At 42.8% G+C, this 26,532-nt stretch overlaps 1 protein-coding gene across 8 annotated transcripts; it reads right to left on the reverse strand.

The window, feature by feature from the left end:
- Nucleotides 1-810: 810 nt before the first annotated feature.
- LOC129813029 (sine oculis-binding protein homolog A-like) lies at nucleotides 811-26,288 on the reverse strand. Of its 8 annotated transcripts, none has more exons than XM_055865164.1 (9): nucleotides 25,952-26,287; nucleotides 20,379-20,450; nucleotides 19,260-19,392; nucleotides 17,736-17,948; nucleotides 15,614-15,765; nucleotides 15,079-15,102; nucleotides 11,574-11,669; nucleotides 5,473-7,234; nucleotides 811-4,618 (listed from the first exon to the last, which is right to left on the reverse strand). In XM_055865164.1, the coding sequence occupies exons 1-9, from the start codon at nucleotides 26,045-26,047 to the stop codon at nucleotides 4,584-4,586; spliced, it is 2,583 nt and encodes an 860-aa protein (XP_055721139.1). In that variant the 5' UTR covers nucleotides 26,048-26,287; the 3' UTR covers nucleotides 811-4,583. The 8 variants fall into 8 exon arrangements, with proteins under 8 accessions (XP_055721139.1, XP_055721133.1, XP_055721135.1 ...); XM_055865158.1 differs by having other exon boundaries at nucleotides 5,188-7,234; XM_055865160.1 differs by lacking the exon at nucleotides 20,379-20,450 and having other exon boundaries at nucleotides 5,188-7,234.
- Between the last annotated feature and the right edge of the window lie 244 nt (nucleotides 26,289-26,532).

The following is a 26,532-nucleotide window of genomic DNA, read 5'->3' on the forward strand; positions in this document are numbered from 1 at the left end:
TAGGCTTTATCCACTCTAGCCTGGCAGTGGAAAATTCTGTGTTCATTAAGAAAGTATGCATATTTCCCCCGTTTTTTTTTTTGCCTTTTCTCATTAAATCTAGTTAAAGAGGAAATCGAAGCCTTTGCAGCCTGAATGGAGAATGTTTTATGTACGAACCGGTCACCGGGGGACTCCAGTGTATTACCAGCAGTGCACATCAAGCCCAGACCATAGTGGAGATCACAGGAGGCTGCTGAGAGGAGGACGGCTCATAATAATATCTGGAAAGGAGTTAGTGGAATGGCATCAAACACCTGGAAACCATGTGTTTGATGTATTTGATACCATTCTACAAATTCCGCTCCAGCCATTACCACAAACCCATCCTCCCCATTTAAGGTGTCACCAACCTCCTGTGGTGGAGATCCATAAAGTCTATTAGCAGCTGCCCAGCCTAGAGGTAGACATACTGTATGGCTTTCCTTCGATGTCGATGATGATATTGCTCCCAGTAATTATAAGCCATTTGTGGTGTTGTTTTGATGTATTGGTACCTACAGTAGAACTACATACTGTACCTTCAGTAGAGTATCAGTATGTCACTCTGTGGTTGCACCAGTCTCTCCTTTCTTCATTATGCTGTAACGGATGGTGCAGACTTTCTGCTAATTGCCACCCCAAGTGTTCTGTGATGCGCAGTGAAGAATAAGACACAATGTGTCCAAATAATATTTGAGTATTTTGCGCCATGGTAAGAGAAGGGGAAATAACGTGTGTGAGCACGTGTCTGCAGTTTACATGAACGGATATTGACAAAGATGAAACAAGTTGGTGTGTGCCTCTATTTATTAGTCTCCATAAGCAATTCACTGAATAAAGCAAATACTGTTACAGCACAACATTATTATTTTCAAAGCAATCTTGGCAACAAGTTATAGCAACAACTTCATAATAAAAAGACAAGGGTTATTTCCATTTCTTGCAATTTTTTTTCACTTTAATTATAAAAGAAACAATTGACTCTTCACCAAGCATTGACATTTAAATAAAATGCCCAGTCCAAATAATGTAATTTTGTCAATAATAAATAATACTATAAAATGTACACAAAAAGGTTGAGAATTCACCATAAGATCAAATATAGAAGGGGTAGGGGGATGCTTGGGACAAGTAGGAGTTGTTGGTGCTGTAGGAAGAAGGGTCTTTTAGCTAAATGTGAGGGTTGGGTTTACAAGTCACAAAAAAAGCTGATCAGCTGTACATCAACACAACAAAGTTGTTTTTTTGTCTATTTTCTTTTGTACAAAGTGGGGAGTCTTACTAGCGAGCATCATCGTATGCACTGTGGAGTAGTACACAAGCGAGAGTTAAGGCAGCTTTTCTGTTCACGTTTGAAAAGTGACATGAAAAATGTCATGTTTTTTTTGTGTATTTCTACTCTGTCATAAAGATTTTGAATATGAAGTTGTCATTGCATATCTTAGGCTGTTGACCTAGCCTATTTAATTTCATTAGATGGGTGCTGAATGTTCTCTTTTATTCTTAATCTCTCCACCATAACATATGCAGATGACTTTAACCAAATACAATTTGCTTTCCACTTTATTCCTGTAAGCATTAGCAAGACTGATGATGCTGACACTGGAGGGTTGAATTGTCTTTTCGGTCACAACGATGAAGGTGATATTAAGGTGTGTGTGTGTTTTGCCGTTGTGTTTGGGTGAGTAGGTCTATGCGTCAGGGCCACTCAAAGGTATGTGGAAGTGTTAGAAGGGGGCTCTGCTAAAAAATAAATAATAATCATAGTTGTATTTTCAGGCCCACCGTGTTGGCAGCAAAGAATATCTACCCTGACACCTAGTGGCAATTCTAAGCATTACACATGGTTATTTTTCACTGAGATGCACCCAGATAAAGACAGCAATGGTCAGATGAGATCAATTCAACACGTGCATGCACACAGACCGGCACACACATTTCTGCAGTCAGACAGAAACCCGAACTGTTTCATTGTCTCAGTTTCAACTGTCTCCCACATCTGTCAAGAACCGTAGACACTACACGTGTCCAGTTTCAAGGCTATATTTGTCCAAGTATCTCTGGTTCACATTACATATGGTGGTGAAAGTGAATGAAGAAATGGAAATGATTCCTCAGAATTTATGTTTCTTATGTGATCTCTGATTTTGGTTGGAATCATTGAGAATTAGTCTGTACAAAATTGAATTGTTTGAAAATTAATTGCTACTCTTGGAGTGTGCACTATAATGACTGCAAAGGCTAGGTGGCCGAGTCTGGAAATATCAGACACATTCAAAAATATATATAAATAAATAATAATAAGCGAGAGACTGAAATTCAAGGCAATGATTACTGTGACACAGAATCTCTGTCTTGGCACGGGACAAGCAAAGCCTAAATGGCTGACTATCAACACGTGTCAGATTGTGTTGCAGTGCATATATTCAGAGTCAACAGACTCCAATATGAACATGGGCAAACACTACTGTCATCAGGAAGGGAGTCAAGAGAGAGGAGTTAGAACAACACAAGGATGGAGAGAGAATGAATATCTAAACTTAATTTTAGTTAGTGTATGTGCGTGTGAAAGAGAGACCTGACACCTCTGTGTGTAAATGCACACGTGTTTGTGTGTAACTCTCCCATTTTTGTAACAAAACATGCAACCCATAGCTCTGGAGGGTGTGTGACATGACATTTCCCATTGGTGTTCAGTGGAAGAGAAAAAAGGTTCAGACTCAAAGGGAAATGGAGAGATGGAAAAAGAAGTTGGCAAGAAGGTGGAGATTTTGGCAGGAGAAATTGCACATGAAAATCGAAAAAGCTAATTTGATGTTGAAAGAAGTCTATGGGGGAGAAATCGTTTAATCTTTGCACCAAAAGATTTGAAGACATACTAGATATACAAGATAATTGAGCAAACAATTCCTCTATGAAGCCATAGCAAACGTAATGACACCAAAACATAGTAAATAAATAGATGGCAAAAATGTTAGTGTCTACTGGCAGTATAAACTCCGATGAAGCAAAATAAACACTGACAAAATGTTATCATCCAGACAGATTAACACTGGAAAATGACAAAATGTAGAACAGGATGAAGGACAGGGAAGTGAGATGATTCCTCATATCGTAATAAAAGTCCAGGCTGCATCACATCCGGCCGTGATTGGGAGTCCCATAGGGCGCACAATTGGCACAACGTCGTCCAGGTTTTGCCGGGGTAGGCCGTCATTGTAAATAAGAATTTGTTCTTAACTGACTTGCCTAGTTAAATAAAAAATTAAATAACTGTTAAAAAAAATAGAATGTAAATATGATTATCTATGACATGTGTGACTGATTAAAGAATTGTTAAATTTATTTCAGTAGTTTGGCTTGACAAATAGTTTGGACCATTGTTTCCAGACAATTATCCAAGAATGACAAGCAAATTTGATTGTAAGAGAGAGTCAGCATCACTTGTCAATGGTAAATCCTAGTGCAGCATTACGACCCTGAACACTAGTGATGAAACAATTCTAATGGGTGTCGTCTCATCTCCTGATTGACACAATCCCTTAGCGGTGTGATGAGCAGCAGTCCTGTTTTTGCTTCCATGATGGAAGTCACTCCATTACCATAACCTTACTGTACACATCAGAGATGTGGCTGAAGATAGAGTACATCATTATCATCAATAGCATTAGGATGTGAAAAATGTAAATATATAAATTATGATAAGAATTAGAATTACACATCTGATTCGGTCTGACCAGGGGCTTGCAAAGATGCAAAATGGCCTCCACGATGGCAGAGATTGCACATAGTCCAAAGTTGCCCACCCTCCTTTGCTGGTGAGATCGCTACCCTGTTGTCCACAAATCAGTGAGTGAGGATATACTTGAAAATCCTTGTCTTTTATGACCATGAAACTCACTGAAGAGGAGCAGATCAATAGTGCCAAGGTCTCCTTTTATTGTGGAGATATCCCCATTGCTCTATCTACTAGAGAAAGGCTCTGTGGTGGCAGGGGGGCCCTGATATCTTCAGGGATGGAGTGCTACAGTCAGAACACAAGGATTTCACCGCTCCTCTTTTTCCTTCTTATTCCTGAACCCATGAGGCTCAGAAAATGTCTCCTTCTTATTGTTACCTTCCATCATGAGATGTCTCTTTTTGGTTACCAGTTAAAAACAAAAGTCCTGTTACTGTCAATGGTGGGATGGGGGTTGGATGTTAGCATTTTGTACTGGTTGTGATCATGCAAAGGAGGGGGGGGGGTGGGGTGACTTTAGCCTGAATTTCTTGCCACAAGAAAACTCCCCCTTTCACTGTGGAACAGACTGGCTAAAAATGCTACCTTAGGACTCTTCCAGCGAACATAAAACTGCTGGTAATCCTATTGGGTTAGCATTGTGGCTTCTCCGGTCGGATAGCAGAGATCTGACAGAGCATTTGCTTTGGAAGGGAGACGGGCAGTGTGGGTGGTCTGAGGGTCAAGATTAGGGTTACATGGCTAGTTGGCTGGGAGAGAGGTTCGTGGAGTGGAGGAGCGGATGGTTGAAGGCTAGTGTTGTCAACAGCTTCAAAAGCGTCCCTCATTCTGTTGGGGAAATACTGCCACCTGTCTGAGCTGAAATGTGAAACAAGAAAGAGGATCCAGAATTAGACATATTAGATCAGACAAAGGGAATCCCCATTCTACAGGTCTATTTTTCAACCAAACACATCTCTCGCTCAGATCCAGTTGATTTACTGCTGCATGCTTGACTAAAATAGCATTAGCTTTTTATCAACCCTAACTTCAGAGTATATCATCCCTGATGCTGGTATATTTCTGTCAGCACCCCTCTCAGATCAGGTCGATAGCTACAGCAAGGGCAGTAGTGAGAGGGAAACATTGCAATACATCTATGCAGACAAAAAAGGTCAGTTTATGCTTGATGAGGAAACTTTTCTATATATTTAATCAATATGATCAAACATCAGTGCAATTATATACATCAACATATGCTGCAAAGCAGCACAAACACCCTCCACAGAGTTAAATCAGACATCTTAATGTTATGAAAGCCTTTTTGTGTGACATTAACCAAAAAAAGCTGTCATTTCCACACCACCTGTAGTAGGGACAGGTACAGGGCAGAGATTATGAGAGGGGGACCTCTTTGGATCCTCAGTAGGGGGCTCCATGAGACCAACCTTTTCTGCCTCATTTGTTCTGATTGCGTATTCGCAGGCACCTCCTCTTTAACGGCGGCTCCAGCTCTGGGCTCCCTGACGCCAGAGGAGCGCTGATGCTATAGGACACAATGGCTGTCTTGTCGCTGGGCTTTGGCCCGGGCTGGATGACACAGTCAGCCTTGGGCAGCAGCAGTGCATAGGGGTGGTCGTCATCATCGTCCAGATCCATAAGGTCGCCGAAAGCTTCTAGCTTGCCTTCATCAGTCCCCCCCTGTGCTGCCTCGTCACTCGGGCCTCTCTTACCTGGTTCCCACTCCGCCACTGTGCAGCTGTTCTCCTTCAGGGCATCCTGCTCCAGCTCGCAGTTGGCCGGTTCGCCACCTCCTCCTCTCTGACCAGGGTCAGACTGAGGTGTGGGTAGCGTGCTCCTGCCGGGACTGTCTGTGGATTGACTGCTGCCGTTTACTATGACATTAAAGGGGGCAGCGAGGTTGCAGAGCTGGGTCTGTGGGGTGCCAGGGTGGTTTGTGAGCTGGGTGGGGTAGGAGTTTTGGTTTGGCTGGGGGGATGGGGATGTGGCCTGGCAACAAGATAGGGAGTTTGGCTTCAGAGAGACACTAATGGCCTCCCTGACCTCCTGGCTCATGTCCTCTAGGCTGCTGTCCCCCTTCCCAGAGACATCAAGAGAGGATGGTCCAGAGGGTGGGGGGCTGGATGAATCCCCTTCCGGTTCCACCTTCACCTGGACACTGGGCACCACCCGCTGGATGACTTGCTGCAGCCGCGATCGCTGGCCCAGAGTCAGGTCGATCACTCCCTCGGGGAGGGAGGCTGCGGGGCCACCAGAGAGCGAGAGTCCCAGGGTGGTGGCACTCTCCGGACTCTCAGTCTTCATGGTCAGGTCCACCACGTCAATCCTACTTCTCTCAGAGCCAAAGCGGTCCAGAGTGTAGCCAGGAAAGCCCAAGGAGTGCACCCCACAAATGGAGGCCCCCAACTTCAGTTCCCCTCTGGAGGAACCAGGGTAGAAAGGCTTGGGCTCCATCGGATCAGTGTTCTCCCCTGACGCACTTGGAATGGGGTCGTTGTTGTTGCTGGGGTTGTCCTTGGAGGTCTTGGGGTTGAAGGGGAAGGGTATGGGTATAGGGATGGGCACCGGCAGGGGCACGATGACAGGGTAAGGGACCAGCAGGGTTGGTGGGGGCACCAGGGGGGCGAGGGAAGGTATACTGAAGTTCATCATGTGCGGCATATGCATGGGCCCGTTTGGCATCATGTTGGAGGTGAAAGGAAAACCAGGTATGTGTAGGCCTGGATAGGGTGGCATCATCCCTGGAGGGTTCCCTCCAAGGTTGGGGTTGTTTGAGGGGTGGTGGTGGGGTGAAAACTGGGGCCTGTGCATAGGGCTGGATGGCGGAGCCAGGGTTCTGGGTGGTGGGGGTGGTGGTCCGATGCCAGGGATCATTGGGTTGGACAGAGGGCTGTTGGGGTCTGGGCGGTGGGGAGGTGGGCGGAGGAACGACGGGCGCATCTGCTGCATCATCTGATGCTCCATGAAGAAGGGCAGGGGCACAGGCCCCCGGGGCGTCATCACCATGGGGGGGCTGCCCGAGGGGACTCCCATGGGAGGGTGCAAAGAGGGGTGTGGGGGAGGGGGTAAGGTGGGATTCTCGTGGGGTCTGGGTGTGGAGTTTTTGGTGGACAAGGAAGAAGGAGAGCAGACAGTGCCTGTCTCAGAGGGAGAGGCAGCGGTGGAGCTGGAGGAGCCTGGCACAGAGGGGTTTGCCCCAGGAGAAGGGGCTTTGCGATGTAAGTCACCCAAAGGTGTGCCCCAGGAATCGGGGGTTAAAAGCTGCAACCCAGTGCTGCTCTCTGACTTGCCCTCCACAGGGCCGTGTCCTGGGTTACACAGGCCCCCTGGCAGCGCCGCCTGAGTCTCTTTGTAGAAGATGTCCATCTTGTACTGGTTCAGGCATTTGGCACTGCAGAACTGCAGCCTCCGTTCACCGGCACCAAAGTCCAGGTACTCCTTGGTGTGGCGGATGTGTTTGCACCAGTCACACACCTGTAACACAAAAAAACAAAAACACAAGACCAAAGACATCATCAGGTACAATGCACTACAGACACCATACATAAGCAGTTTCAAAGTCAGAAACACTACACACTGAGTGTACAAAACATTAGGAACACCTGCTCTTTCCATGACAGACTGACCAGGTGACTCTAGGTGAAAGCTATGATCTGTTATTGATGTCACCTGTTAAATCCACTTCGATCAGTGTAGATGATGGGAAGGAGAAAGGTTAACAAAGGAATTTTTAAGCCTTGAGACAATTGAGACATGCATTGCGTATTTGTGCCATTCAGATGGTGAATGGGCAAGACAAAAGATTTAAGTGCCTTTGAACGGGGTATGGTAATTTCTCCAGGCGCACCAGTTTGAGTGTGTCAAGAGCTACAACGCTGCTGGGTTTTCATGCTCAACAGTTTCCTGTGTGTACTGTATCAAGAATGGTCCACCACCCAATTGACATTCCGCCAAATTGACACAACTGTGGGACGCATTGGAGTCAACATGGGCCAGCATCCCTGTGGAACACTTTCGACACCTTGTACTCTAGAGTCCAGCCACGACTAATTGAGGCTGTTCTGAGGGCAAAAGGGGGGTGGAGCTCAATAGTAGTAAGGTGTTTGCCCTTTTGCCATGTTGTTACTCTATAACAAGGATGGGCAACTGGTGGCCAGTGGGCTCATGCCCCGTTTTGTAGGTCCACGGACCAATTAGATTCAATTAAAATTCAATACAAAATTCACCCTATGGCAAAATGTGTAGATTTGCTTTTTTAAAAGTTTTAAATCTTCGCTGTCATGAGGGGGGACCAATTAAATGTTTTGCTCGTTAGGTGGGGGGGAATGGATACGCAGAGTTCAGTTTTGGATCATAATGAAATTACTTGGTCAAATTCTGTTTCGTTACACCAAGTAAATAAAAGTCCATCTGCACTGCACCTGTGCATGTTTGTATCCTCGTTAGGAAAACCCATCTGTATTTTTGTGAAAACCCATCTGTATTTTTGTGCAAACCCATCTGTATTTTTCTTCCACTGCATAACGCTGCATACTCTACCCAAAATATGATCGAGTGTGTGTGAGTGAGACAGAGATTTTCATAGCAACTTCATACTGCTATGACCCTTGCGGTGCAAATACTGTCCTACACATGGTAACACCTTGATAAATACAATCTGAGGAAAATCCAGCTTTAGACTAGCTTAAGTGAGTGCAAATCTGGATGGGTGTACATAAAGCTTTTAAAAGGACAACACTTTCTCCAGACATGTAATTCCCATTTACACTTGCCATGGGGTTGTCACCTCTTAAACCTCCTCCATAAGGAGGAACCACTCAGATACACATTTAGCCACTGAGCCACGTGTGACAGTGGCCACAGGCACAGCACATAACAGCCTCAAGTAAAAGGCTTTCCCCAAGGTATGATCATGAGTGGGGGTACGTGATTGTGGTGGGTGGGTGAGATGGACAGACTGAGACAGTGGACAAGCTGCCAGTAGGGGACACAGAAGAGAGACTGACAGCTGGGCGGAGTTCTACATGTTCAGTTGGCTGCTGAGCACCACCTAGGAGGGTGCTATAATGCGTCGCTATTCACTACGGATGTGCAACTTTAGTATGAGTGTTTGGGATATTTTCATTACATAAAAAAGCCTCTTTGATTCATGAACTGACAGCATTAAAATATAATTTACAGCATTAAAGTGGAATTGACAGCATTAAAATGGAATGGGATCATCCAACCCTACCGCGGGGCCATTGCACACATTGGGCAGGGCAGGGGAGCAACCTAGCACAACTTTTCAATACTCTGTGGGAATTCAGGATATTTTCTATTGGCTACAAACATTTCCAAAATGCTCAAAAACACTGAACGTCCAATCATCACGTGGCCGTTCTCATTAGAGTACCTGAAATAATGAACGTGACCCTAGTGAGTGGAAGGCAATGGATGGGCCAGGGAGATGGGGCACACAACTCACTCTGCCAGCTCAGAGGGACGTGGCAGCGACTCACTCTGCCAGCTCAGAGGGACGTGGCAGCCACTCACTCTGCCAGCTCAGAGGGACGTGGCAGCCACTCACTCTGCCAGCTCAGAGGGACCTGGCAGCCACTCACTCTGCCAGCTCAGAGGGACCTGGCAGCCACTCACTCTGCCAGCTCAGAGGGACCTTGCAGCCACTCACTCTGCCAGCTCAGAGGGACCTGGCAGCCACTCACTCTGCCAGCTCAGAGGGACGTGGCAGCCACTCACTCGAGATAATTAAGGCATTAATCAGCTGTCAGACCCCTCAACGACGTCCATCTATCACACACACCCTAATCCCCTTTGCTGAATGCTAATACGTTGTGGGATGCTACTGGAAGACGACTATGATCCTACGCATTCAATCTTTCAGAGATTCACATATATGCCTGCTGCACTTGAGTCACATGTTGATTAGAACACGCACACAAGCACGCAGACACACACGCACGCCATGACAACTTCAAATTATAATGGTCATGAAATCTTCCCAAAATCAACATCAGCTTTGGGAACCCCCATCATTTGGCTTTCACAGTAACGTGGCACTCGTGTGTCATCCTCCTCTGAACCCTGGCCTGTTTCATTGATTTGTTCTTCATTTGTCACTCTAGTAGTTTAAGACCTACTGAAGTATCTACTCAGATCTCTGTTGATAGGCCGCCCTGATTCATTCACTCTCCCCTTTTATCTCTCTTTTCCATCTCTTCCCCCTGTCTGTCAATTGACAGGTCACGCATGTCAAAGCGATGGACAAATCAGTCAATAACAATCTTGTCCATAATGGAATTTTAATGTTAAACAGAGATCTCCTCCATCAGCAGATGTCAGTCAAACGGCCACTGTGGGAGAGGCTGTCATGATGTAGACATGACAATCAGACCACCTCTGCAATGTTCTGTTATAGTAGCCAGCATTACAGGGTTAGTGTTTCATGTACTGTGTTGGTACTGTTACAGGTGAGTGATCCATAGTCACCTTTCAGCGAGCGTTGATATCTGTAGTCTTCTTTTTAAAACTGTCTATTCGATCCCGTGGAACGCAATGAGCCATAGCAACAAAAAAAAGTCTGGAAAGTGCTCTGAGAGTTGGGTTCAATGATTGTAAGCCCGGATATTTTAAATTATAAGTGTTGAAATTTTCCTGGGCTAAAAAGAAGACAGATGGAGAGCACTTAACGAGTTTCTGCACCATGAGTGAAATTTCACTGTGCATTACCCTAATGGAGTTATTTCTCTCTCTCTCTAGTCTCTCCCGCACACAGATGTTTGCAGTTGAATATAATTATGGTCATTTATTTCAACCGTGGCCATCGTAATAGCGGTCGCTCCGGCTCCGTTTAACCATTTGCATTGCTGTAGGTATTTACCTAGCTACCTACCAAGTACACAAGGACATCATGGGGCCATTTATTCCTTGATTATCTTTCAAGGACCTGTTACACGATTTCACAGTCTTGTTTCTAGTGCTCTTGAACTGGAATTTACAATTCATAATAATATGGTATGATTAATTAAAGAGTAATTAATAGATCATTATTATGTTGTAACCACTTTGACATGACATTGTTTAAAGTACTTGTAATACTGATTTCTCATTTGTCTAATGAATTTAGTTTTGAAAATCCATCCATCTCGCTAACCGTCTGGTTAAACACTATGCAAACGGATCAGCAAGGGAACAGAGTATGATACTGTGTGTGATAGTACGCATTGGAGGAACAATATCTGATGGGGAGGACAGTATTATTCTGGACAGTATTATATGGGGACCAGTTTCTGATGGGGGAACAATTTTGATCATGATGAGTTTATGAAGCCTGCAAAAAAAGCATGAGTCTATTCCATCACAAATCACTTAAATGAATGAATTGAACCAGATACAATTCAAATCTAAAATGGCCATTATTGTAGAGCTAATATTTACATGCGAATCGTATGTCCAATTCAGTTACTGGATTGAAATGTATTGATGTCACCAAGCCCAAAATGGTAATGATCAAATTAGCAGAAAATTTCCAAAAATTTTCTATGGAGTGAACATAACATCTGAATCTAACACAGTGCAGAATGTAAATGAGAAAATAAAACAATTTGAATGAAAAAAAGTATGTTATTCACATTAAATCAATAATTTAAAAAAATGCTTTCAAATAATTGACTAACAGCACATTCTCTAAAAACAAACATCTTTACATTATTCAACACATCAAACAGTCATGAATATCAAAATATGCCATTACATTTCTACAGTTAGCCATTAAAAACTTTAACTATCTTAAGTTAAATGTTTTAGTCCTTACAAGCACATCGCTGTTTGTTTTGAAGACAAGCCTGGGCGTATCCTTAGAATAGCTGTGCTGGGGTAATTTCTCACCATGGCCGTCTTCGTCTCTCGCCTGAGGGGAGAAATAACGGCCTCTTTTTATGAACTGACAAAATAAACAGGTGGACAGAAAAGAAAGGAAAACAACATCAAACGTATGAATGGAAAGACACCGACAAAGGTGAAAGGGTGAGCATGCTTTGGGTTGCGGAATCATAAGCAAGTTCTTATTATCATAAATGAAAGCCATGTGGAAAAGTGTGTGTGTGTGTGTGTGTGTGTGTGTGTGTGTGTGTGTGTGTGTGTGTGTAACTATGGTTAAATGTTTACATTGACAGCTGAAGAGATGTTATATTGGCCTTATCATTATGAACTGTGAAAGAGGGGAATTCTAATCTCATTTAACCAGGGAGGCTGGTTAAAATGCTACATTAATCAGATTTAAAGACTTCCATGGAGAAACAATTATTTAACAGTGTCACAAAAATCAAGGTTAAAGGAAACAGGATAAGGGATTTAAAATCCACCAGCACTACTTCGGTACCAGACACCGTGTAGATACACATTGATAATAATTTGAATGTACCCCCCCCCCCCCCCTTACACACACACATACACACGCCATTGTGTCATTACCCAGTCTCCATTTTGTGCTGTGACCCTCTGGCCCTGTGCCAATTCATTTACATATAGTGCTAATGAGGTACTGGCACAGTGGATGAGGCATGAGGGGCACACACACACAAACAGAGAGAGTGAGACAGCGAGGGAGAGAGAGAGAGACAGCGAGGGAGAGAGAGTGAGAGACAGAGAGGGAGAGAGAAATTACCCAGCATGAAAGTTCAGTCATACAATGGGGACACCATGTCTTTTACTGTGAATCAGGCCCACCACTGTTGTATGAAGAGACTGAGAGCATGAAGGAAAACAGACTACCTGGAGACAAACTCAGACACAGGCTAAGAAAGTATCTACCCGCCATGGGTTAAAAATGTGTCCTCCAGAGATCTCAAATCACATTTTGAAACAACTTCCCATCCAAAAATCATTGGTCATCATTTTCTAACCATCAGTTGCTGTTGCAGTGATTATGGGAGATGTCCCACTCTCCACTTTCAAAAGTTAATCTTCCTCAAATTACTTCCTGGCTATTTGACATTTACTTTACGCAAATATTACCACAGTTGGTTCCCCTGAAATATTCAGTAACATGTCTTATTGATGGCCACACCATGTCAGCTAAATACAGTCGCAGTCCGGCTAAAGGGTCTGGTGTAAACATGGCATCACAGTTCCACGCCACTGGTATGTGTGCTCACTGGTGACTCCAATGCCCAGAGGGAGTGGTACAACAGCTGTCACTGTGAAAAGCTCCATCTGGGCATCTGTGCCTGCCCAGGTGTGTGTGCGTTTCACCTGCCAAGAGGTGTTTTACAAAGGATACTGACGGGTATACCCTCACAATTGTACACACACATACCCACAACAAGAAACAGACATTCACGGAGATGTCCCATTGCACAAATCCTCACACACATATAAGACAAATGCAGCATTTTTCACCCACCTGGGACAACACACATCTTTGCGCCAGCCCCCTCCTTCTGTCCTCTCATTAGATTACCCAGCTAACAGGAAATGTTCCTTGAACATTCTCTTCTTGTTCCCATTTGGTTGTGGGATAACAAGCTTGTTTACGATAGTCAAGTAACTTATGTACTGTAATGCCATTCTAAAAGTGGTCTTCATATCATAGTACAATGTTCCTCAGAAGTCAGTGTTTATTAAGCTGGCTAACAGATAAATAATGAAAATTGCTGATTGTTCCATCCAAGCCGCGATTTGTAAGGATCATCCACCTTTACTCTAGCTGGGCTAGTTAGACTTTCAGAAGGAGAAAGAGCATGATATGACCATCTCAGTGTAATGCAAGTTCAAGCTCCAGTTTCTTTCCTCAAACTCCTCTCAAAGTCACCCTTTCCCTTTTTTTTTGTATTAAATTGCTGTCAGCTATGAAATAATCACCTCCCTCACTAGGCTCTCCTGCTGCGACAAGGGGGCCTAGACTGAGTCACAATGCTGACAGTTTACACACACACCTCAATTATTCAGTGTGTCTTCTTTGACACTGGATCCAGAAGCTAAAATAAATTGCAGTGTGTCAGAGCAGTGCAGGCAACCGCTAGCCGGTGTGTAAAGATTTGTGTCTGTTTGAAGTGATGTGACAATACTGTGGTGACGTAAAGAAGCACTCTGCCCCCTCTTGCCTGGAGGGACCTCAGAGACAAAGACACAAAGTCTCTTGAGGTGTATGGAAAGATTCCTGAGCCATGAAAAAAAAGAGGCGTATTGCAGCGGAAATGAGATGTAAAATACAAGCTAGGGTCTCTTCACTTGGACTTTACCCTCCCTCTCTAGTGCTTTTACATGATGTGTGTGTGTGTGTGTGTGTGTGTGTGTGTGTGTGTGTGTGTGTGTGTGTGTGTGTGTGTGTGTGTGTGTGTGTGTGTGTGTGTGTGTTTGTAAAACATTTTTCACAACATCAGTTTTATTATTCTGTATTTCTTGAACGTCTATGTGAAATAAACCAGACTAGTCATTAGCTGAACTCACAACTGGATCAAAACTCTTCTACCCCAAGCCACCCTATCATATGTCTAAATGTTGGTATTATTCCTGGTGCACTGGATGGATGGTGTTGTGTAGTGGCAATGGTAGAAACTGAATCCTCCCCACCCTCTCGCCATAAGAGGAGATTGGGTTACGCGGACGAGGCATCTGTAGATATTTAGCGAAACTCAATGCGTCTCCACTGCCCACCCCTTTGCCATCCTACTCGCTATGTCCTAGCTCCCCTTTCAGACACACACAGACACAAGACACATTTTCAGCCATGCAATTTTTTGTTGTTGGAAAAACTGGAGGGTTTGTTGTTGTGGCCAACCTTGTGGGTGCATGAAAAAAGAAACATGTGGATATCACTTACACAAATGGCCTGCATGAATGTGAGAGTGTGAGAAATAATATAGAATCTGCACCTCCTCAGCAGACAAGGACTTTCTGTGCTCTAGCCATGTCTGTTTTCCTAATGTGGGAATTCTTGTCCCTGGATAACACTTCACTTTGTTCCTTACTCACTGAAATACAATATCTCTTCTGTTGTGCTTTTGTTTATATATACATACATAAAGCAATTATAGTGAGTAAGGAACTTAGATTTTAGAGTGAACTATCACTTTAAGACTAGCAATGCTTAGCAAACGTGTGAAGAAGCACAGCAGGCACAAGGCAACTCATGCTGTGAAAATAGATAGTTTGAACCGGAAAAAAATGGGTTCACGTATCTTGAAAAAATTAACATACATATGTGTACTTCCATTTCAACAGCTAGTAGCATACAGAGCTATGCTAAGTGATTATGCTTGGGTGAGACATGTCCTTTAGACAAACAAGGGAAAATAATAAAGACATATCATACTTACCCTGTAATTCCTTAAATATCCAAGCTTAGGTAGGTATAAGAAAGAAAGCAGAATATTTAACTTCAGGAATCAGGACAAACACTATTTAACTTAATGACTGTCTGCATTGGAACCAATGCATGTTTGAAAGTAAACTGATCTGCATAGGCCATGAGGGTTTAAATTACTGAAACTGTGTTTCTGGATATCCAATGATGAAACCACAGGCCAAGGCTGGATATTGGTTTCATGTTAATCTACTACAATGGGTACTCCGAAGCGAAAGGTCAAAACTCAGGAGTGAAATATCCAAAGAACCTAAACTTGTGGGCACCTTACCCAGCCAACTAGTGGAAATACTGTACAAAGCTGAAAGTTGGTCACTACAATTCCTAAGGTTTGACAAGTGTCTTACAGCGTCTTAATCTGAGATATCAGGAAGAGTGGATGTAGGGAGGAAGTGATGCATGTAGTACACATGTATTTATCACATGGTCTTGTGTGCACTTTCATAATTGGTTAAGTAATAAGGCAGGAGTGTTGAGAAGGAGCTTACCTTGTTTCTCTTGAAGTATGCTCTGCGGCAGGCGGCAAAGCACTTCTCACTGCAGAAGCTCTTTAGCTCAGTGCCCATGTTGAGGGAGTAGCGTTTGACGCCAACCTTCTGACACCATGCGCACATGATCTGGACGTTAGACACATCCTCATCTGGGGGACCACAAACACATGATCTGGACATTAGACACATCCTTATCTGGGGGACCACAAACACATGATCTGGACATTAGACACATCCTCATCTGGGGGACCACAAACACATGATCTGGACATTAGACACATCCTCATCTGGGGGACCACAAACACATGATCTGGACATTAGACACATCCTCATCTGGGGGACCACAAACACATGATCTGGACATTAGACACATCCTCATCTGGGGGACCACAAACACATGATCTGGACATTAGACACATCCTCATCTGGGGGACCACAAACACATGATCTGGACATTAGACACATCCTCATCTGGGGGACCACAAACACATGATCTGGACATTAGACACATCCTCATCTGGGGGACCACAAACACATGATCTGGAACACCCCTCCCCCCTTCCCCAACAATCTGACAGTCACCTGTCAAATCTCATCATGTGAATGATCCCACCAACAATGCATCCTGACCGTATTCCCCTTCCAGGCAAAATAGGACAGTGCTTCCTACCTCAAGGTTTTTTTGCTGCAGTCATGAAGGCAGTACGAGACATTCTTACCAGACAGAGATACCCGAAGGAATGTCTGTGGACAGAAATTGGTTTGCCGATTTTACGAAAATGTTTTAGCTGAAGTTTACCTAATTAAATTGCAGAGGGCTTCATTGGAAATTCATTCGAAAATGGAAACTAAACACTATTCAACCCTCCATGACATCAAATGGGTGTGTCATCTTAACAACGGCTGCTAGGTAATTGCCATTGGTTTTTAGCCGCTTAGTGTAGTACTATGTGGAGAGAGTTCTTCCTGTGAGACTTCCAATAACTTACAATTACCACATTATGACTATGTGTGTGCAAAGGTGAAAAACAATGTGGCCATTAGTGTTTCACCTCCGCTCACCCTTTTATCACACCGTGGTGGGTACTGGAAAGGCTTTTTCCCTCTTGTTAAGCTTAATGGATCTATAGTGCAAATCCTTTTCAAAGTAAAGACTAATTATCAATTAAGGGGAATAGCTCCCAGGAGGCCCAAAGTTAGCACCATGGCCACAGCATGCATATTATATGCTCCTTTATGCATGGTTAATCTTTTCCAGTGAAAAAGATAGATTTCTTTCTTTCAAGCAAATATTCCTGGGGAAGATCATTTTAGAACATTTATGTTAAAAAGTCCCATGGCAACCTTGCAGTATTTAAATAAAATGTACGGCATCAACACACAAGTTGAAGTGTTCATTTGGAAGTATCTCATTATTTCATACAAAAAGGTCACTTGAGGTGGTTTGTTTGCATTCAGATTTTTCTGGCCTTTTTCTCATCTCTCGTTATGCGTTCTCTCAAACAGCTCACGTCTGCTGGGAGAGAGCCTGGTACTGTAATTATGCAGCGCCCATATTAAATACCTCCATCATCCAGTGTACCTGCACCTCAAAGGACCCTCTGTTGCTCTAGCAGGGCATATGAATAATTCAAAAGGGGTACAAGTCGGGTGTTGAGCTGTTAGAAAGGGACTATACCATCTGTTTTTCCCGCTGTGCATTGCGAGGTTGTGCGAAGCTGTGGGTACTCCTCTAGAGTGATGCCAAGTCACTCTCCTCTCCCTATGCAGGCTGATGAGCCTCTGGAGTCTCACGGCACACTTGTGGTTCAATGAAGCCCTCTGTCTGGCCAGCAGGCCATGTACATTTCCACTGAGAGTTGACTGGGTGATACTGACACTTAAACAGCTGGAGGGGAAGCAGGTTTGTTTGTGCAAGTCTTTATGGAATGTGGGCCCTCATCAAGTGATTGTAAAACTGACCATGGATTTGAGCACTGAAATGGAAGTGATTTGTTAAATTTGTATAACACTGTTTTGTATATTTTGTACCAGATTGTTGGATACATTCAATTGGTCCTTAAAGTGCAGGCTTAAACACATGTCATATTTTTAGGTGTGCGTGTGAGAGGTGTTTTACCTGCTGGTGGCTTGATCATGGAGGGTGGGATCAGTGGGACTATGATCGGCATGTTCCCATGCTCCCTGGTGCTTGGTGTGGAGGTGGATGGGGTGGTGGAGGACTCTGTCACTCCGTTCCTCGATGTTGATGTAGAGTGGGAGCTATTGACTTGGTTATGGGAGACATCGCTGTTCTCCCCCGATCCTCTTGGGATTTTTGGCAAAGAGTTTTCTGAGGGAGACAAAAGTCAGTGCGTTGGTCTTTCTTGACTTATTGTATGTAAAGCAATGGAAATGGACATCATTGTTCACTGCAGCAGTACAGCTCTGGAAGATCTGCAGAATAGTTTGTTTCAAACTGTAAACATTGTTTTGGTGTGTACATGAATTCAAACAAATATGCTTTTAACACAAGATGGGTATCCTTTTTGTTACCCTGGAAACCAGGTTAGCAGCTTTGATTGGATAAGGCCCTATGTTTGTTCAATTACTGTCACGCCCTGCCCTTAGTTATCTTTGTTTTTCTTTATTATTTTAGTTAGGTCAGGGTGTGACATGGGGGATGTTTGTGTGTTTTTGTCTGGTATAGGGTGTTTGTATTGTCTAGGGGGTGTTTGTAGAGTTCATGGGGTTGTGTTCAGTGTAGGTGTTTATGTAAGTCGATGGTTGCCTTGATTGGTTCTCAATTAGAGACAGCTGTCTATCATTGTCTCTGATTGGGAGCCATATTTAGGCAGCCATAGTCATTAGGTAGGTTGTGGGTAATTGTCTATGTGTAAGTTGCCAGTGTCTGCACTTATTTGTTTGTATAGCTTCTCGGGTTGTTGTTTAGTTTGTTTTAGTGTTATTCGTCTTTCTTAAATAAATACATGGTGTATTTATATCACGCTGCGCCTTGGTCCTCTCTTTCACCCGAAGACGATCGTGACAATTACTGACGTGAATCTCTCAAATTTTATCCAGCATTACAATCAGGAGTCACCATGTAGAGATTCCAGAAACACCTGTCTAATCATCAATAGAAAAGCAAAGTGCAGTTTCCTGCTGAAAACAACTACACCATAATGACTGGATGAAACATCTAGAACAGGTTTTAATCTGAATAGCCTGACTGAATTGCCTCATCAATTCTGGTGAACTACTGCCAACCCACTGGAACAAACTGGTTGAATCAATGTTGTTTCCATGTCATTTCAACCCCCCAAAAAGTATGTGATGACATTGAATCAACGTGGAAAGCTTGGATTTGGAAAAAGTAATCTGCGTAAGGGAATTTAGTATTTTTTTTCACCCAACTTTAACCTAAATCCAATGACATTTCACATTGAATTCACGTTAGTTGACAACTCAACCAAAAGTAAATCAAAACTAGACCTTGAAAATATATCTTTAACCAGTGGGAAGTTGCAGCAGTATCTTCCTCAGCCTTTTCGTCACAACATCACTTGTATTACCACTTGTGAAACTTTCATTTTTTTGCCTCTTCAAAGAAACAACTGCAATGTCCAGATAATAAAATATTTATCTCCATGGTTATGCTCACCTTTCAGGACAGAGATGTGTTGTACCTCTCCATCTGGGTAGTTCCGTATGTCGATGTTGTCCTGGTCTCTCAGGTCTACCTTGTCATAGCCGTACCAGCCCAGCAGCTCGTTCATAGTGTTCTCTGCAAAACTCTGCAAGACAAGAGACACCATATTGGCCATTAGGATTAACAAGCATGAACCCTGTTTCACTATTACGTCACAGTGTTATGAGGGGGGCAATAAGGGATAAAAGGGTTTGGTAGCATATGATATGAAAATGGCTTTCCCCCCCAAAACACACAATAAAGGAAATGCAGTATTATATGTTTGCTATATGAAACCAAGCTGCATGTTTTTTTTTTAAATGGGTCTGCCCCATTTCCTGAACCATAATGCAATAATGTATAATATGTTCACAGCAGCAAATATTCACTAGTGGCAGAACCTTTACCAGAGATATGTGCACACGTATCAGGACAACTTGACAGTTGACTTATCCCAGACTGGTTTGATCAAGGCCTCAATTAATTATGTTTTTACCAGCACATAATCTAAGTTTTCTTTCATAGCTTCTTACAGTTGATTTCCAAAAGCAATCCATATGAGTTGCATGTAACTTTCCACAAATAGTCTATACTGATCACATTACAAAAATTCCACATTGTCTTATACAGAATTCCCAACCCATCAAACCACGAGAACTACCACAGATGTATTTTTACTGGACTTCCACTGCAAATCTACACAAGCAGTAACATCCAACCAACCCCACCTCACCTCCTCACATGTAAGGAGCACAATAATGTTCTTCTAATGAGAAAAAACTATCAGCCTATCATTCAGTAAACCTGAAAATCTCAGTAGCAGCAGAATCGTATGTAGAGAGAGTTTGGTCATCTTTAGAGGTGCTACTGTATGTTCATGTTGTAATTCTAACAGTTCAATTAGCTATCTGTGTTTAAAATTCACAAGATTATATGCTATTAGTGAATGTTAGGCAGTAAAGGAAACATTAACATGGCTGCCATGGAATTATGTGATGTTATGTAAATGGAATAAATACAGATGTTTGGCTGAAATCTCTCTATATATGGCTCAGAGTAGCACTATTGTCTCGCACGGACAAAGGGGCTCACCATGGAGTAGGGTGGGTTGCCATGGAGATCACCCGCCTTGCCTGCCCATGGGCGGGCCCGCTCAGCCCGAACCTGATGAGACATTAGTCATTTCATTACATTCTGGCATTGAACTGTCAATCAAATAGTACTCAATCAATCATTTAATTGTCAATTACGGGCTGCCCTGTCAATACCATTGTATCGGGGAAGTCATTTCATTACATGAAAGCATAATCAACATTAGTTATAACATCAGCTCTGAATCAAAAACTGCATGAGATACAAGTACAATTCAGAAACAGAAAAGGCAATCTTTAAGAAACACAAACACTGATATACTTCTATCTTAAACCAAGAACAGACTGAAACAATACTAGGCTACCTGTTACACTGCTATTCATGTACTGTATACATAATTTATACAACGTTTATAGTCACAACTATTGTCTAGGGTGGATTCTGCCGCACTGCTTCATTCAACAACTGCTGGGGTTTTGACATGTTACAGAAGAGCATTGACTCAGTCAGTAAGTGCTTGCTTGACTCAGATGTGACTGCATCACATTACTAAAACAAAATGAAAAGGTGTGAAGCCAGCAACAGTCATCTGTCTCTCTCTATCTTCAAGAACGTTTGCCCTCGTCTTTGCTCCCTGTTCCCTCTGTCACCCTGCCACTTCCAGAAAGAGGGAGTGGTAAAGAGAGTGGAACCTAATCTGTATGGCAGGTCATGAAAGCAGCACACAGGCTTGACTCAGGGTGAGGTGGGAGGCAGTGCTATGGTGCAGTCTGGGAGCAGAGTGTCAACTGTCCACTGCAGATGTGCAAACTTTCTGGACTGGACTCAATCTCCTCTATGGCTAACCAATTTATAATTGATAGACCCACAGTGTGTGTAGGCTTTTGTTTCTGCCCAAGACTTTTACACCCGATTCAACGAATCATCAACAGAGATCAAAAGTGACCAATGTATGAGCAAACTCTATTGATTCAAAATACCACCATTCAAACCTAATATCAGCTCTGCAAAACACCAACTTGCTGCCACTGTTCAACCCTGGAACAGTCTAAACTTTAGCAGTTTAGAATAATTATATTTTTTTGATAGATTAAATCAAAAGCAGTAGTTCCCTTATTTCCTTCAGTTAGCAAGAGGTGCTGCTGGTAAGGGTGAGCAGTGGGAATCCGATACCTTGTGTGCAGAAACCAGAGTAGGTCACAGTACACCATGATAAAATTCCCTAATCTGCATGCCAAGTTTCCTTGAGTGGGCCCTCCTTCAGACTCTCCTGGCCCACACTTTCCATTCCCTTGTTCACGCTCTCCTCTCTATCCCACTGCTCCGCTTCCATTTCCTCTACCTTCCTTGACATCTGATCCTGTGCAGACGCTCAGGTTTCAGTTTTTACAGCTTAGGCAGCCTATTGCTGTATACATTCCTTTCTCCCATGCTCCACTATCCTCTATCCCACCAAGTACAGCCCCCCTCTCCTCGATTACTTACTGTGGCTTATTTTACCATGGTGCACATTAAAGCGGCACAAGATGAAGGAAACACTGTCAGACTGTTTGGTTTTTCTGAGGTATGATCTCTCACAAGGGCACATTGTGTGGTGGGTTTTTGACTGCTTTTTCGAAACAGACAAGAGAGAAGGGAGAAAATAAATAAATAAAAGTATCAAACGGTTTAAAGTAGCAAACAGGCCTTCAGTCTCTGGTTTAGGGAGAGCGTTATACTGTAGCATGTTTGGCAGAGAATGTTGAAGATAGTGATTTTTGAGATAAATACTGTATCTTAATCTGAACATTAAACTAGGGCTACTTGGTCATCTGTATCCGCTAGGCTTATTGGTCTTTGTTCAAGAAGTAACAATTTTGTCATACTGACATAAATGGCGTACCTACATAATAAATCAGTGTTCATCAAATTCATGAACACATTCAGGGCCAGATTTGATTTAGTACCAGGTGCAGAGTTTGAACCTTGTTTTTCTAGGGGGAAATTACTGCATCTCAGACAAATAAAGTCAATTGTAATTGTGTGCCCATATGAGTCTTGTTTTAGAACAGTTTGTTGACATTACAGCACATTCTATGGCTACAAACTGTTTATGAACGCTACTAGTCTCTAATGACTATTACCGGCCTCCTTCATAATCACTTATCTGGATAGGCTGACATAGAACTTGAACTCACAGAAGTCATTGAAAGATATACATTGTGTTTAATGTAGAAGAAAGCACCTGTATGCCTGGGTGTATACAGTTGAAGTCGGAAGTTTACATACACTTAGGATGGAGTCATTAAAACTTGTTTTTCAACCGCTTCACAAATTTCTTGTTAACAAACTATAATTTTGGTAAGTCGGTTAGGACATCTACTTTGTGCATGCCACAAGTCATTTTTCCAACAATTGTTTGCAGACAGATTATTTCACTTAAAATGCACTGTATCACAATTTCAGTGGGTCAAAAGTTTACGTTGACTGTACCTTTAAACAGCTTGGAAAATTCCAGAAAATGATGTCATGGCTTTAGAAGCTTCATTTAAGTCAATTAGAGGTTTACCTGTGAATGTATTTCAAGGCCTACCTCCAAACTCAGTGCCTCTTTGCTCGACATCATGGGAAAATCAAAAGAAATCAGCCAAGACCTCAGAAAAAAATTGTAGACCTCCACAAGTCTGGTTCATCTTTGGGAGCAATTTCCAAACGCCTGAAGGTACCACGTTCATCTGTACAAACAATAGTAAGCAAGTATAAACACCATGGAACCACGCAGCCGTCATACCGCTCAGGAAGGAAACGCGTTCTGTCTCCTAGAGATTAACCTACTTTCCTAGAGATGAACCTACTTTGGTGCGAAAAGTGCAAATCAATCCCAGAAAAAGAGCAAAGGACCATGTGAAGATGCTGGAGGAAACCGGTACAAAAGTATCTATATCCACAGTAAAACGAGTCCTATATCAACATAACCTGAAAGGCCCCTCAGCAAGGAAGAAGCCACCGCTCCAAAACTGCCAGAAAAAAAGCCAGACTACAGTTTGCAACTGCACATGGAGACAAAGATTGTACTTTTTGGAGAAATGTCCTCTGGTCTGATGAGAAAAAAAAAATGTTTGGCTGAAATGACCATCGTTATATTTGGAGGAAAAAGGGGGAGGCTTGCAAGCCAAAGAACACCATCCCAACCGTGAAGCACGGGGGTGGCAGCATCATGTTGTGGTGATGCTTTGCTGCAGGAGGGACAGGTGCACTTCACAAAATAGATCATCATGAGGCAGGAAAATGATGTGGATATATTGAAGCAACATCTCAAGACATCAGTCAGGAAGTTAAAGCTTGGTCGCAAATGGGTCTTCCAAATGGCAATGACTCCAAGCATACTTCCAAAGTTGTGGCAAAATAGCTTAAGGACAACAAAGTCAAGGTATTGGTGGGGCCATCACAAAGCCCTGACCTCAATCCTATAGAAAATTTGTGGGCAGAACAGAAAAAGCATGTGTGAGCAAGGAGGCCTAAACACCTGACTCCGTTACACCATCTCTGTCAGGAGGAATGGTCCAAAATTCACCCAACTTATTATGGGAAGCTTGTGGAAGGCTACCTGAAATGTTTGACCCAAGTTATACAATTTAAAGGCAATGCAAACCAAATACTAATTGAGTGTATGTAAATTTCTGACTCACCTGGAATGTGATGAAAGAAATGAAAGCTGAAAGAAATCTCTACTATTATTTCACATTCTTAAAATAAAGTGGTGATCCTAACTGACCTAAGACAGGGAATCTTTACTCGGATTAAATGTCAGGAATTGTGAAAAACTGAGTTTAAATGTATTTGGCTAAGGTGTATGTAAACTTCCGACTTCAACTGTAGCAGCACCTCTGACTTTTGCTGTGTCTGGCTGCCAACAGATCTAAAGCTGTGTTCTTCAATGTTGAAGATGAATCATATTGGTTGTACAGGAGACATCCAGGATGCTCTACATATGGTGATAATTATAGATGTGTAACCTTCCACATTTTAAACTAAGCTCATTAACAAGGAGACGGAGCAGAAGATTTGGCAGCTTCAGAGAATGAAAATAACGATTGAGTCATTTTCCCAACAGTGCAGAAAACTTTTGTCTGTCTGTCTGACACATAATTTGATTGATGGAGACAACGAAACAAAATTACATACACAGAATACCATGATGTGCTAGTCAAAATAATTCCCAATTCAAATGCTTTTTTGTCCATAGTATAGCCTGTGTTCTTTCAATTTGAAATAACTGCTGTTTATCTTTATTTTGCACATGCAACTGCCTACAGATATGTCACTCATTTTTAACAAATGCAAATAAACCAATAAATAAATGGCATGCATTAGGGAGGAATGTAGCACACACGAGACCAATGTCCCGAAGGGGCAATATCTGTCCCCTTTATGGGTCCCAATGCAATGATTAATAAAACGTAAAAATGCAAATATTTAGCATTCCTCAAGAGAAAAAAATTGTTTCTTTGAAACCCAAGGCCAGTACACACACCTCTTGGACGAGAAGAGACATGATGCACACGGTGTTAGGCTTTCCTGACTATATTTGTTCATAATTCCTCTGAATATATACATCAAAATAAAAACCAAGCTCTAATAACAGGACCATATCTGACTTTGCTCGGGTAATTATTCTGTATTGGGAATTATTTTTCTCAACCCAGGCATATAATGTGTACAAACAGTGAACATATAATGAAACCCCGAGACAAAGCAACGATATCGTTAGGTTCCCTGCATGCCATACCCTCTTTTCTCCACAATTTATTTCAACACAGCTGGAAAATCTATTTCTCTCTGCAAAGTATTTATATTAATACATGACATGCATGGTTGTACCATCGGGTACGCCGTTACGCTTATACAGAACAGCATAACGCACGATAAACAATGGGCTCTTATCCGGGACATGTAGACACATCTGGAGTACACGTTTCGGGTCGTCCACAGCAGGACCATACACATCGTTTGGCTTACGTTAAGAATTTGAATGAAGTTTATTTCCTTTCATATATCTAAATAGTCTCCCCACGCGTTTTTATTTTAACTGCGTCGCCGTAGTAATAGTAATAGTGGCACTGTTGACGCCTTGACTGATGCACTGGATTTTCCATTTAGCTTACTCCAATGGAATCATCTAAAGAAAACTCCACAAATGACAATAAATGGGGTCCTAATTATCGATAATATGTTTCCCCATTCATTGACAAAAAGTACATGTAGCCTACTGGTATGTGGAACAACAAAGACGGTAGTAGCCTATAGGCTATAATGTTTAACGCATGGCAAGAAAATCGACCCTATCGATTTGTATTCAAAATGCGGTGGACATGGGACTAGGTTATGAGTGGGTTTAAATCATTGCCAAAAATGAATATGACAATTGAATTTGTTGGCTATTCATCCAACAAATTGCAGTTCAATGAATCCAATCTTCTCTAAATTTTGAAAGAGGATGCGCGCTTTACGTATCCACAGAAAATCACGCGCTTTAATGAGCGTTCTGTTTCCATACGTAATCCTAGGCAAGTGGTCCAATATCAATCACTTACCTTCATTTCTTCGTTGATTTCCCTTTTCACGGGGTGAGCCGGTTTTCTGCTTCTTTTATTTTCGGGGGGTCTGCCCTCTTTTTCCATCTCTGCCATTGTTTATAATAGCTCTGTCAATATTTGCGGTGGTGGATGGCTGGATAATGCGGGGCTGATTTAAAGTTGCCCAACGGCGAATGTCAAGCTTGGGAACAGCCCGGGTGATGTTGATGATGCTGTTGAGGGCTCGCGATGCCCGGTAAAGTCAGCCATCTTCTGCCCCTATTTTTCCACGGTCTGTGCGCAAGTTGGTGTGTGACTGCCTCTGAGTCAAATGAGAGGTTGAGTGAAAAAAAAATCTACAGGAGGAGGAGCGTCCACTGTACATAATATGACGTTGCTGATCAGAGGCGGGCTATTGCCATGTTCACGTGCTAGTCGGAATTAGGAAACTCGGAAATGTCCGACTTGTTAATAGGTTGTAGTTCAACCTGGTCTCAGAGCATTTCGTATTATTCTGTATGTAAAATCGAGACAATCCATTTAGTATAATATGTTACCTTTCGTATGGTAGCCTATGTATTCATTTGTGGATGACCATC

Source organism: Salvelinus fontinalis, chromosome 16, assembly GCF_029448725.1.
Source record: "Salvelinus fontinalis isolate EN_2023a chromosome 16, ASM2944872v1, whole genome shotgun sequence".
In the NCBI taxonomy this organism is placed as follows: domain Eukaryota; kingdom Metazoa; phylum Chordata; class Actinopteri; order Salmoniformes; family Salmonidae; genus Salvelinus; species Salvelinus fontinalis.

Bases quoted from the DNA above. Each gene is read 5' to 3' on its own strand.
- LOC129813029 (XM_055865158.1), bottom strand. From the start codon at position 26,047: ATGGCAGAGATGGAAAAAGAGGGCAGACCCCCCGAAAATAAAAGAAGC. The intron at 17,949-19,259 runs GTGAGCATAACC...TGTCTCCCTCAG, and splicing joins ACACATCTCTGTCCTGAAAG to AAAACTCTTTGCCAAAAATC. The intron at 15,766-17,735 runs GTAAAACACCTC...GTGGTCCCCCAG, and splicing joins CATGATCAAGCCACCAGCAG to ATGAGGATGTGTCTAACGTC.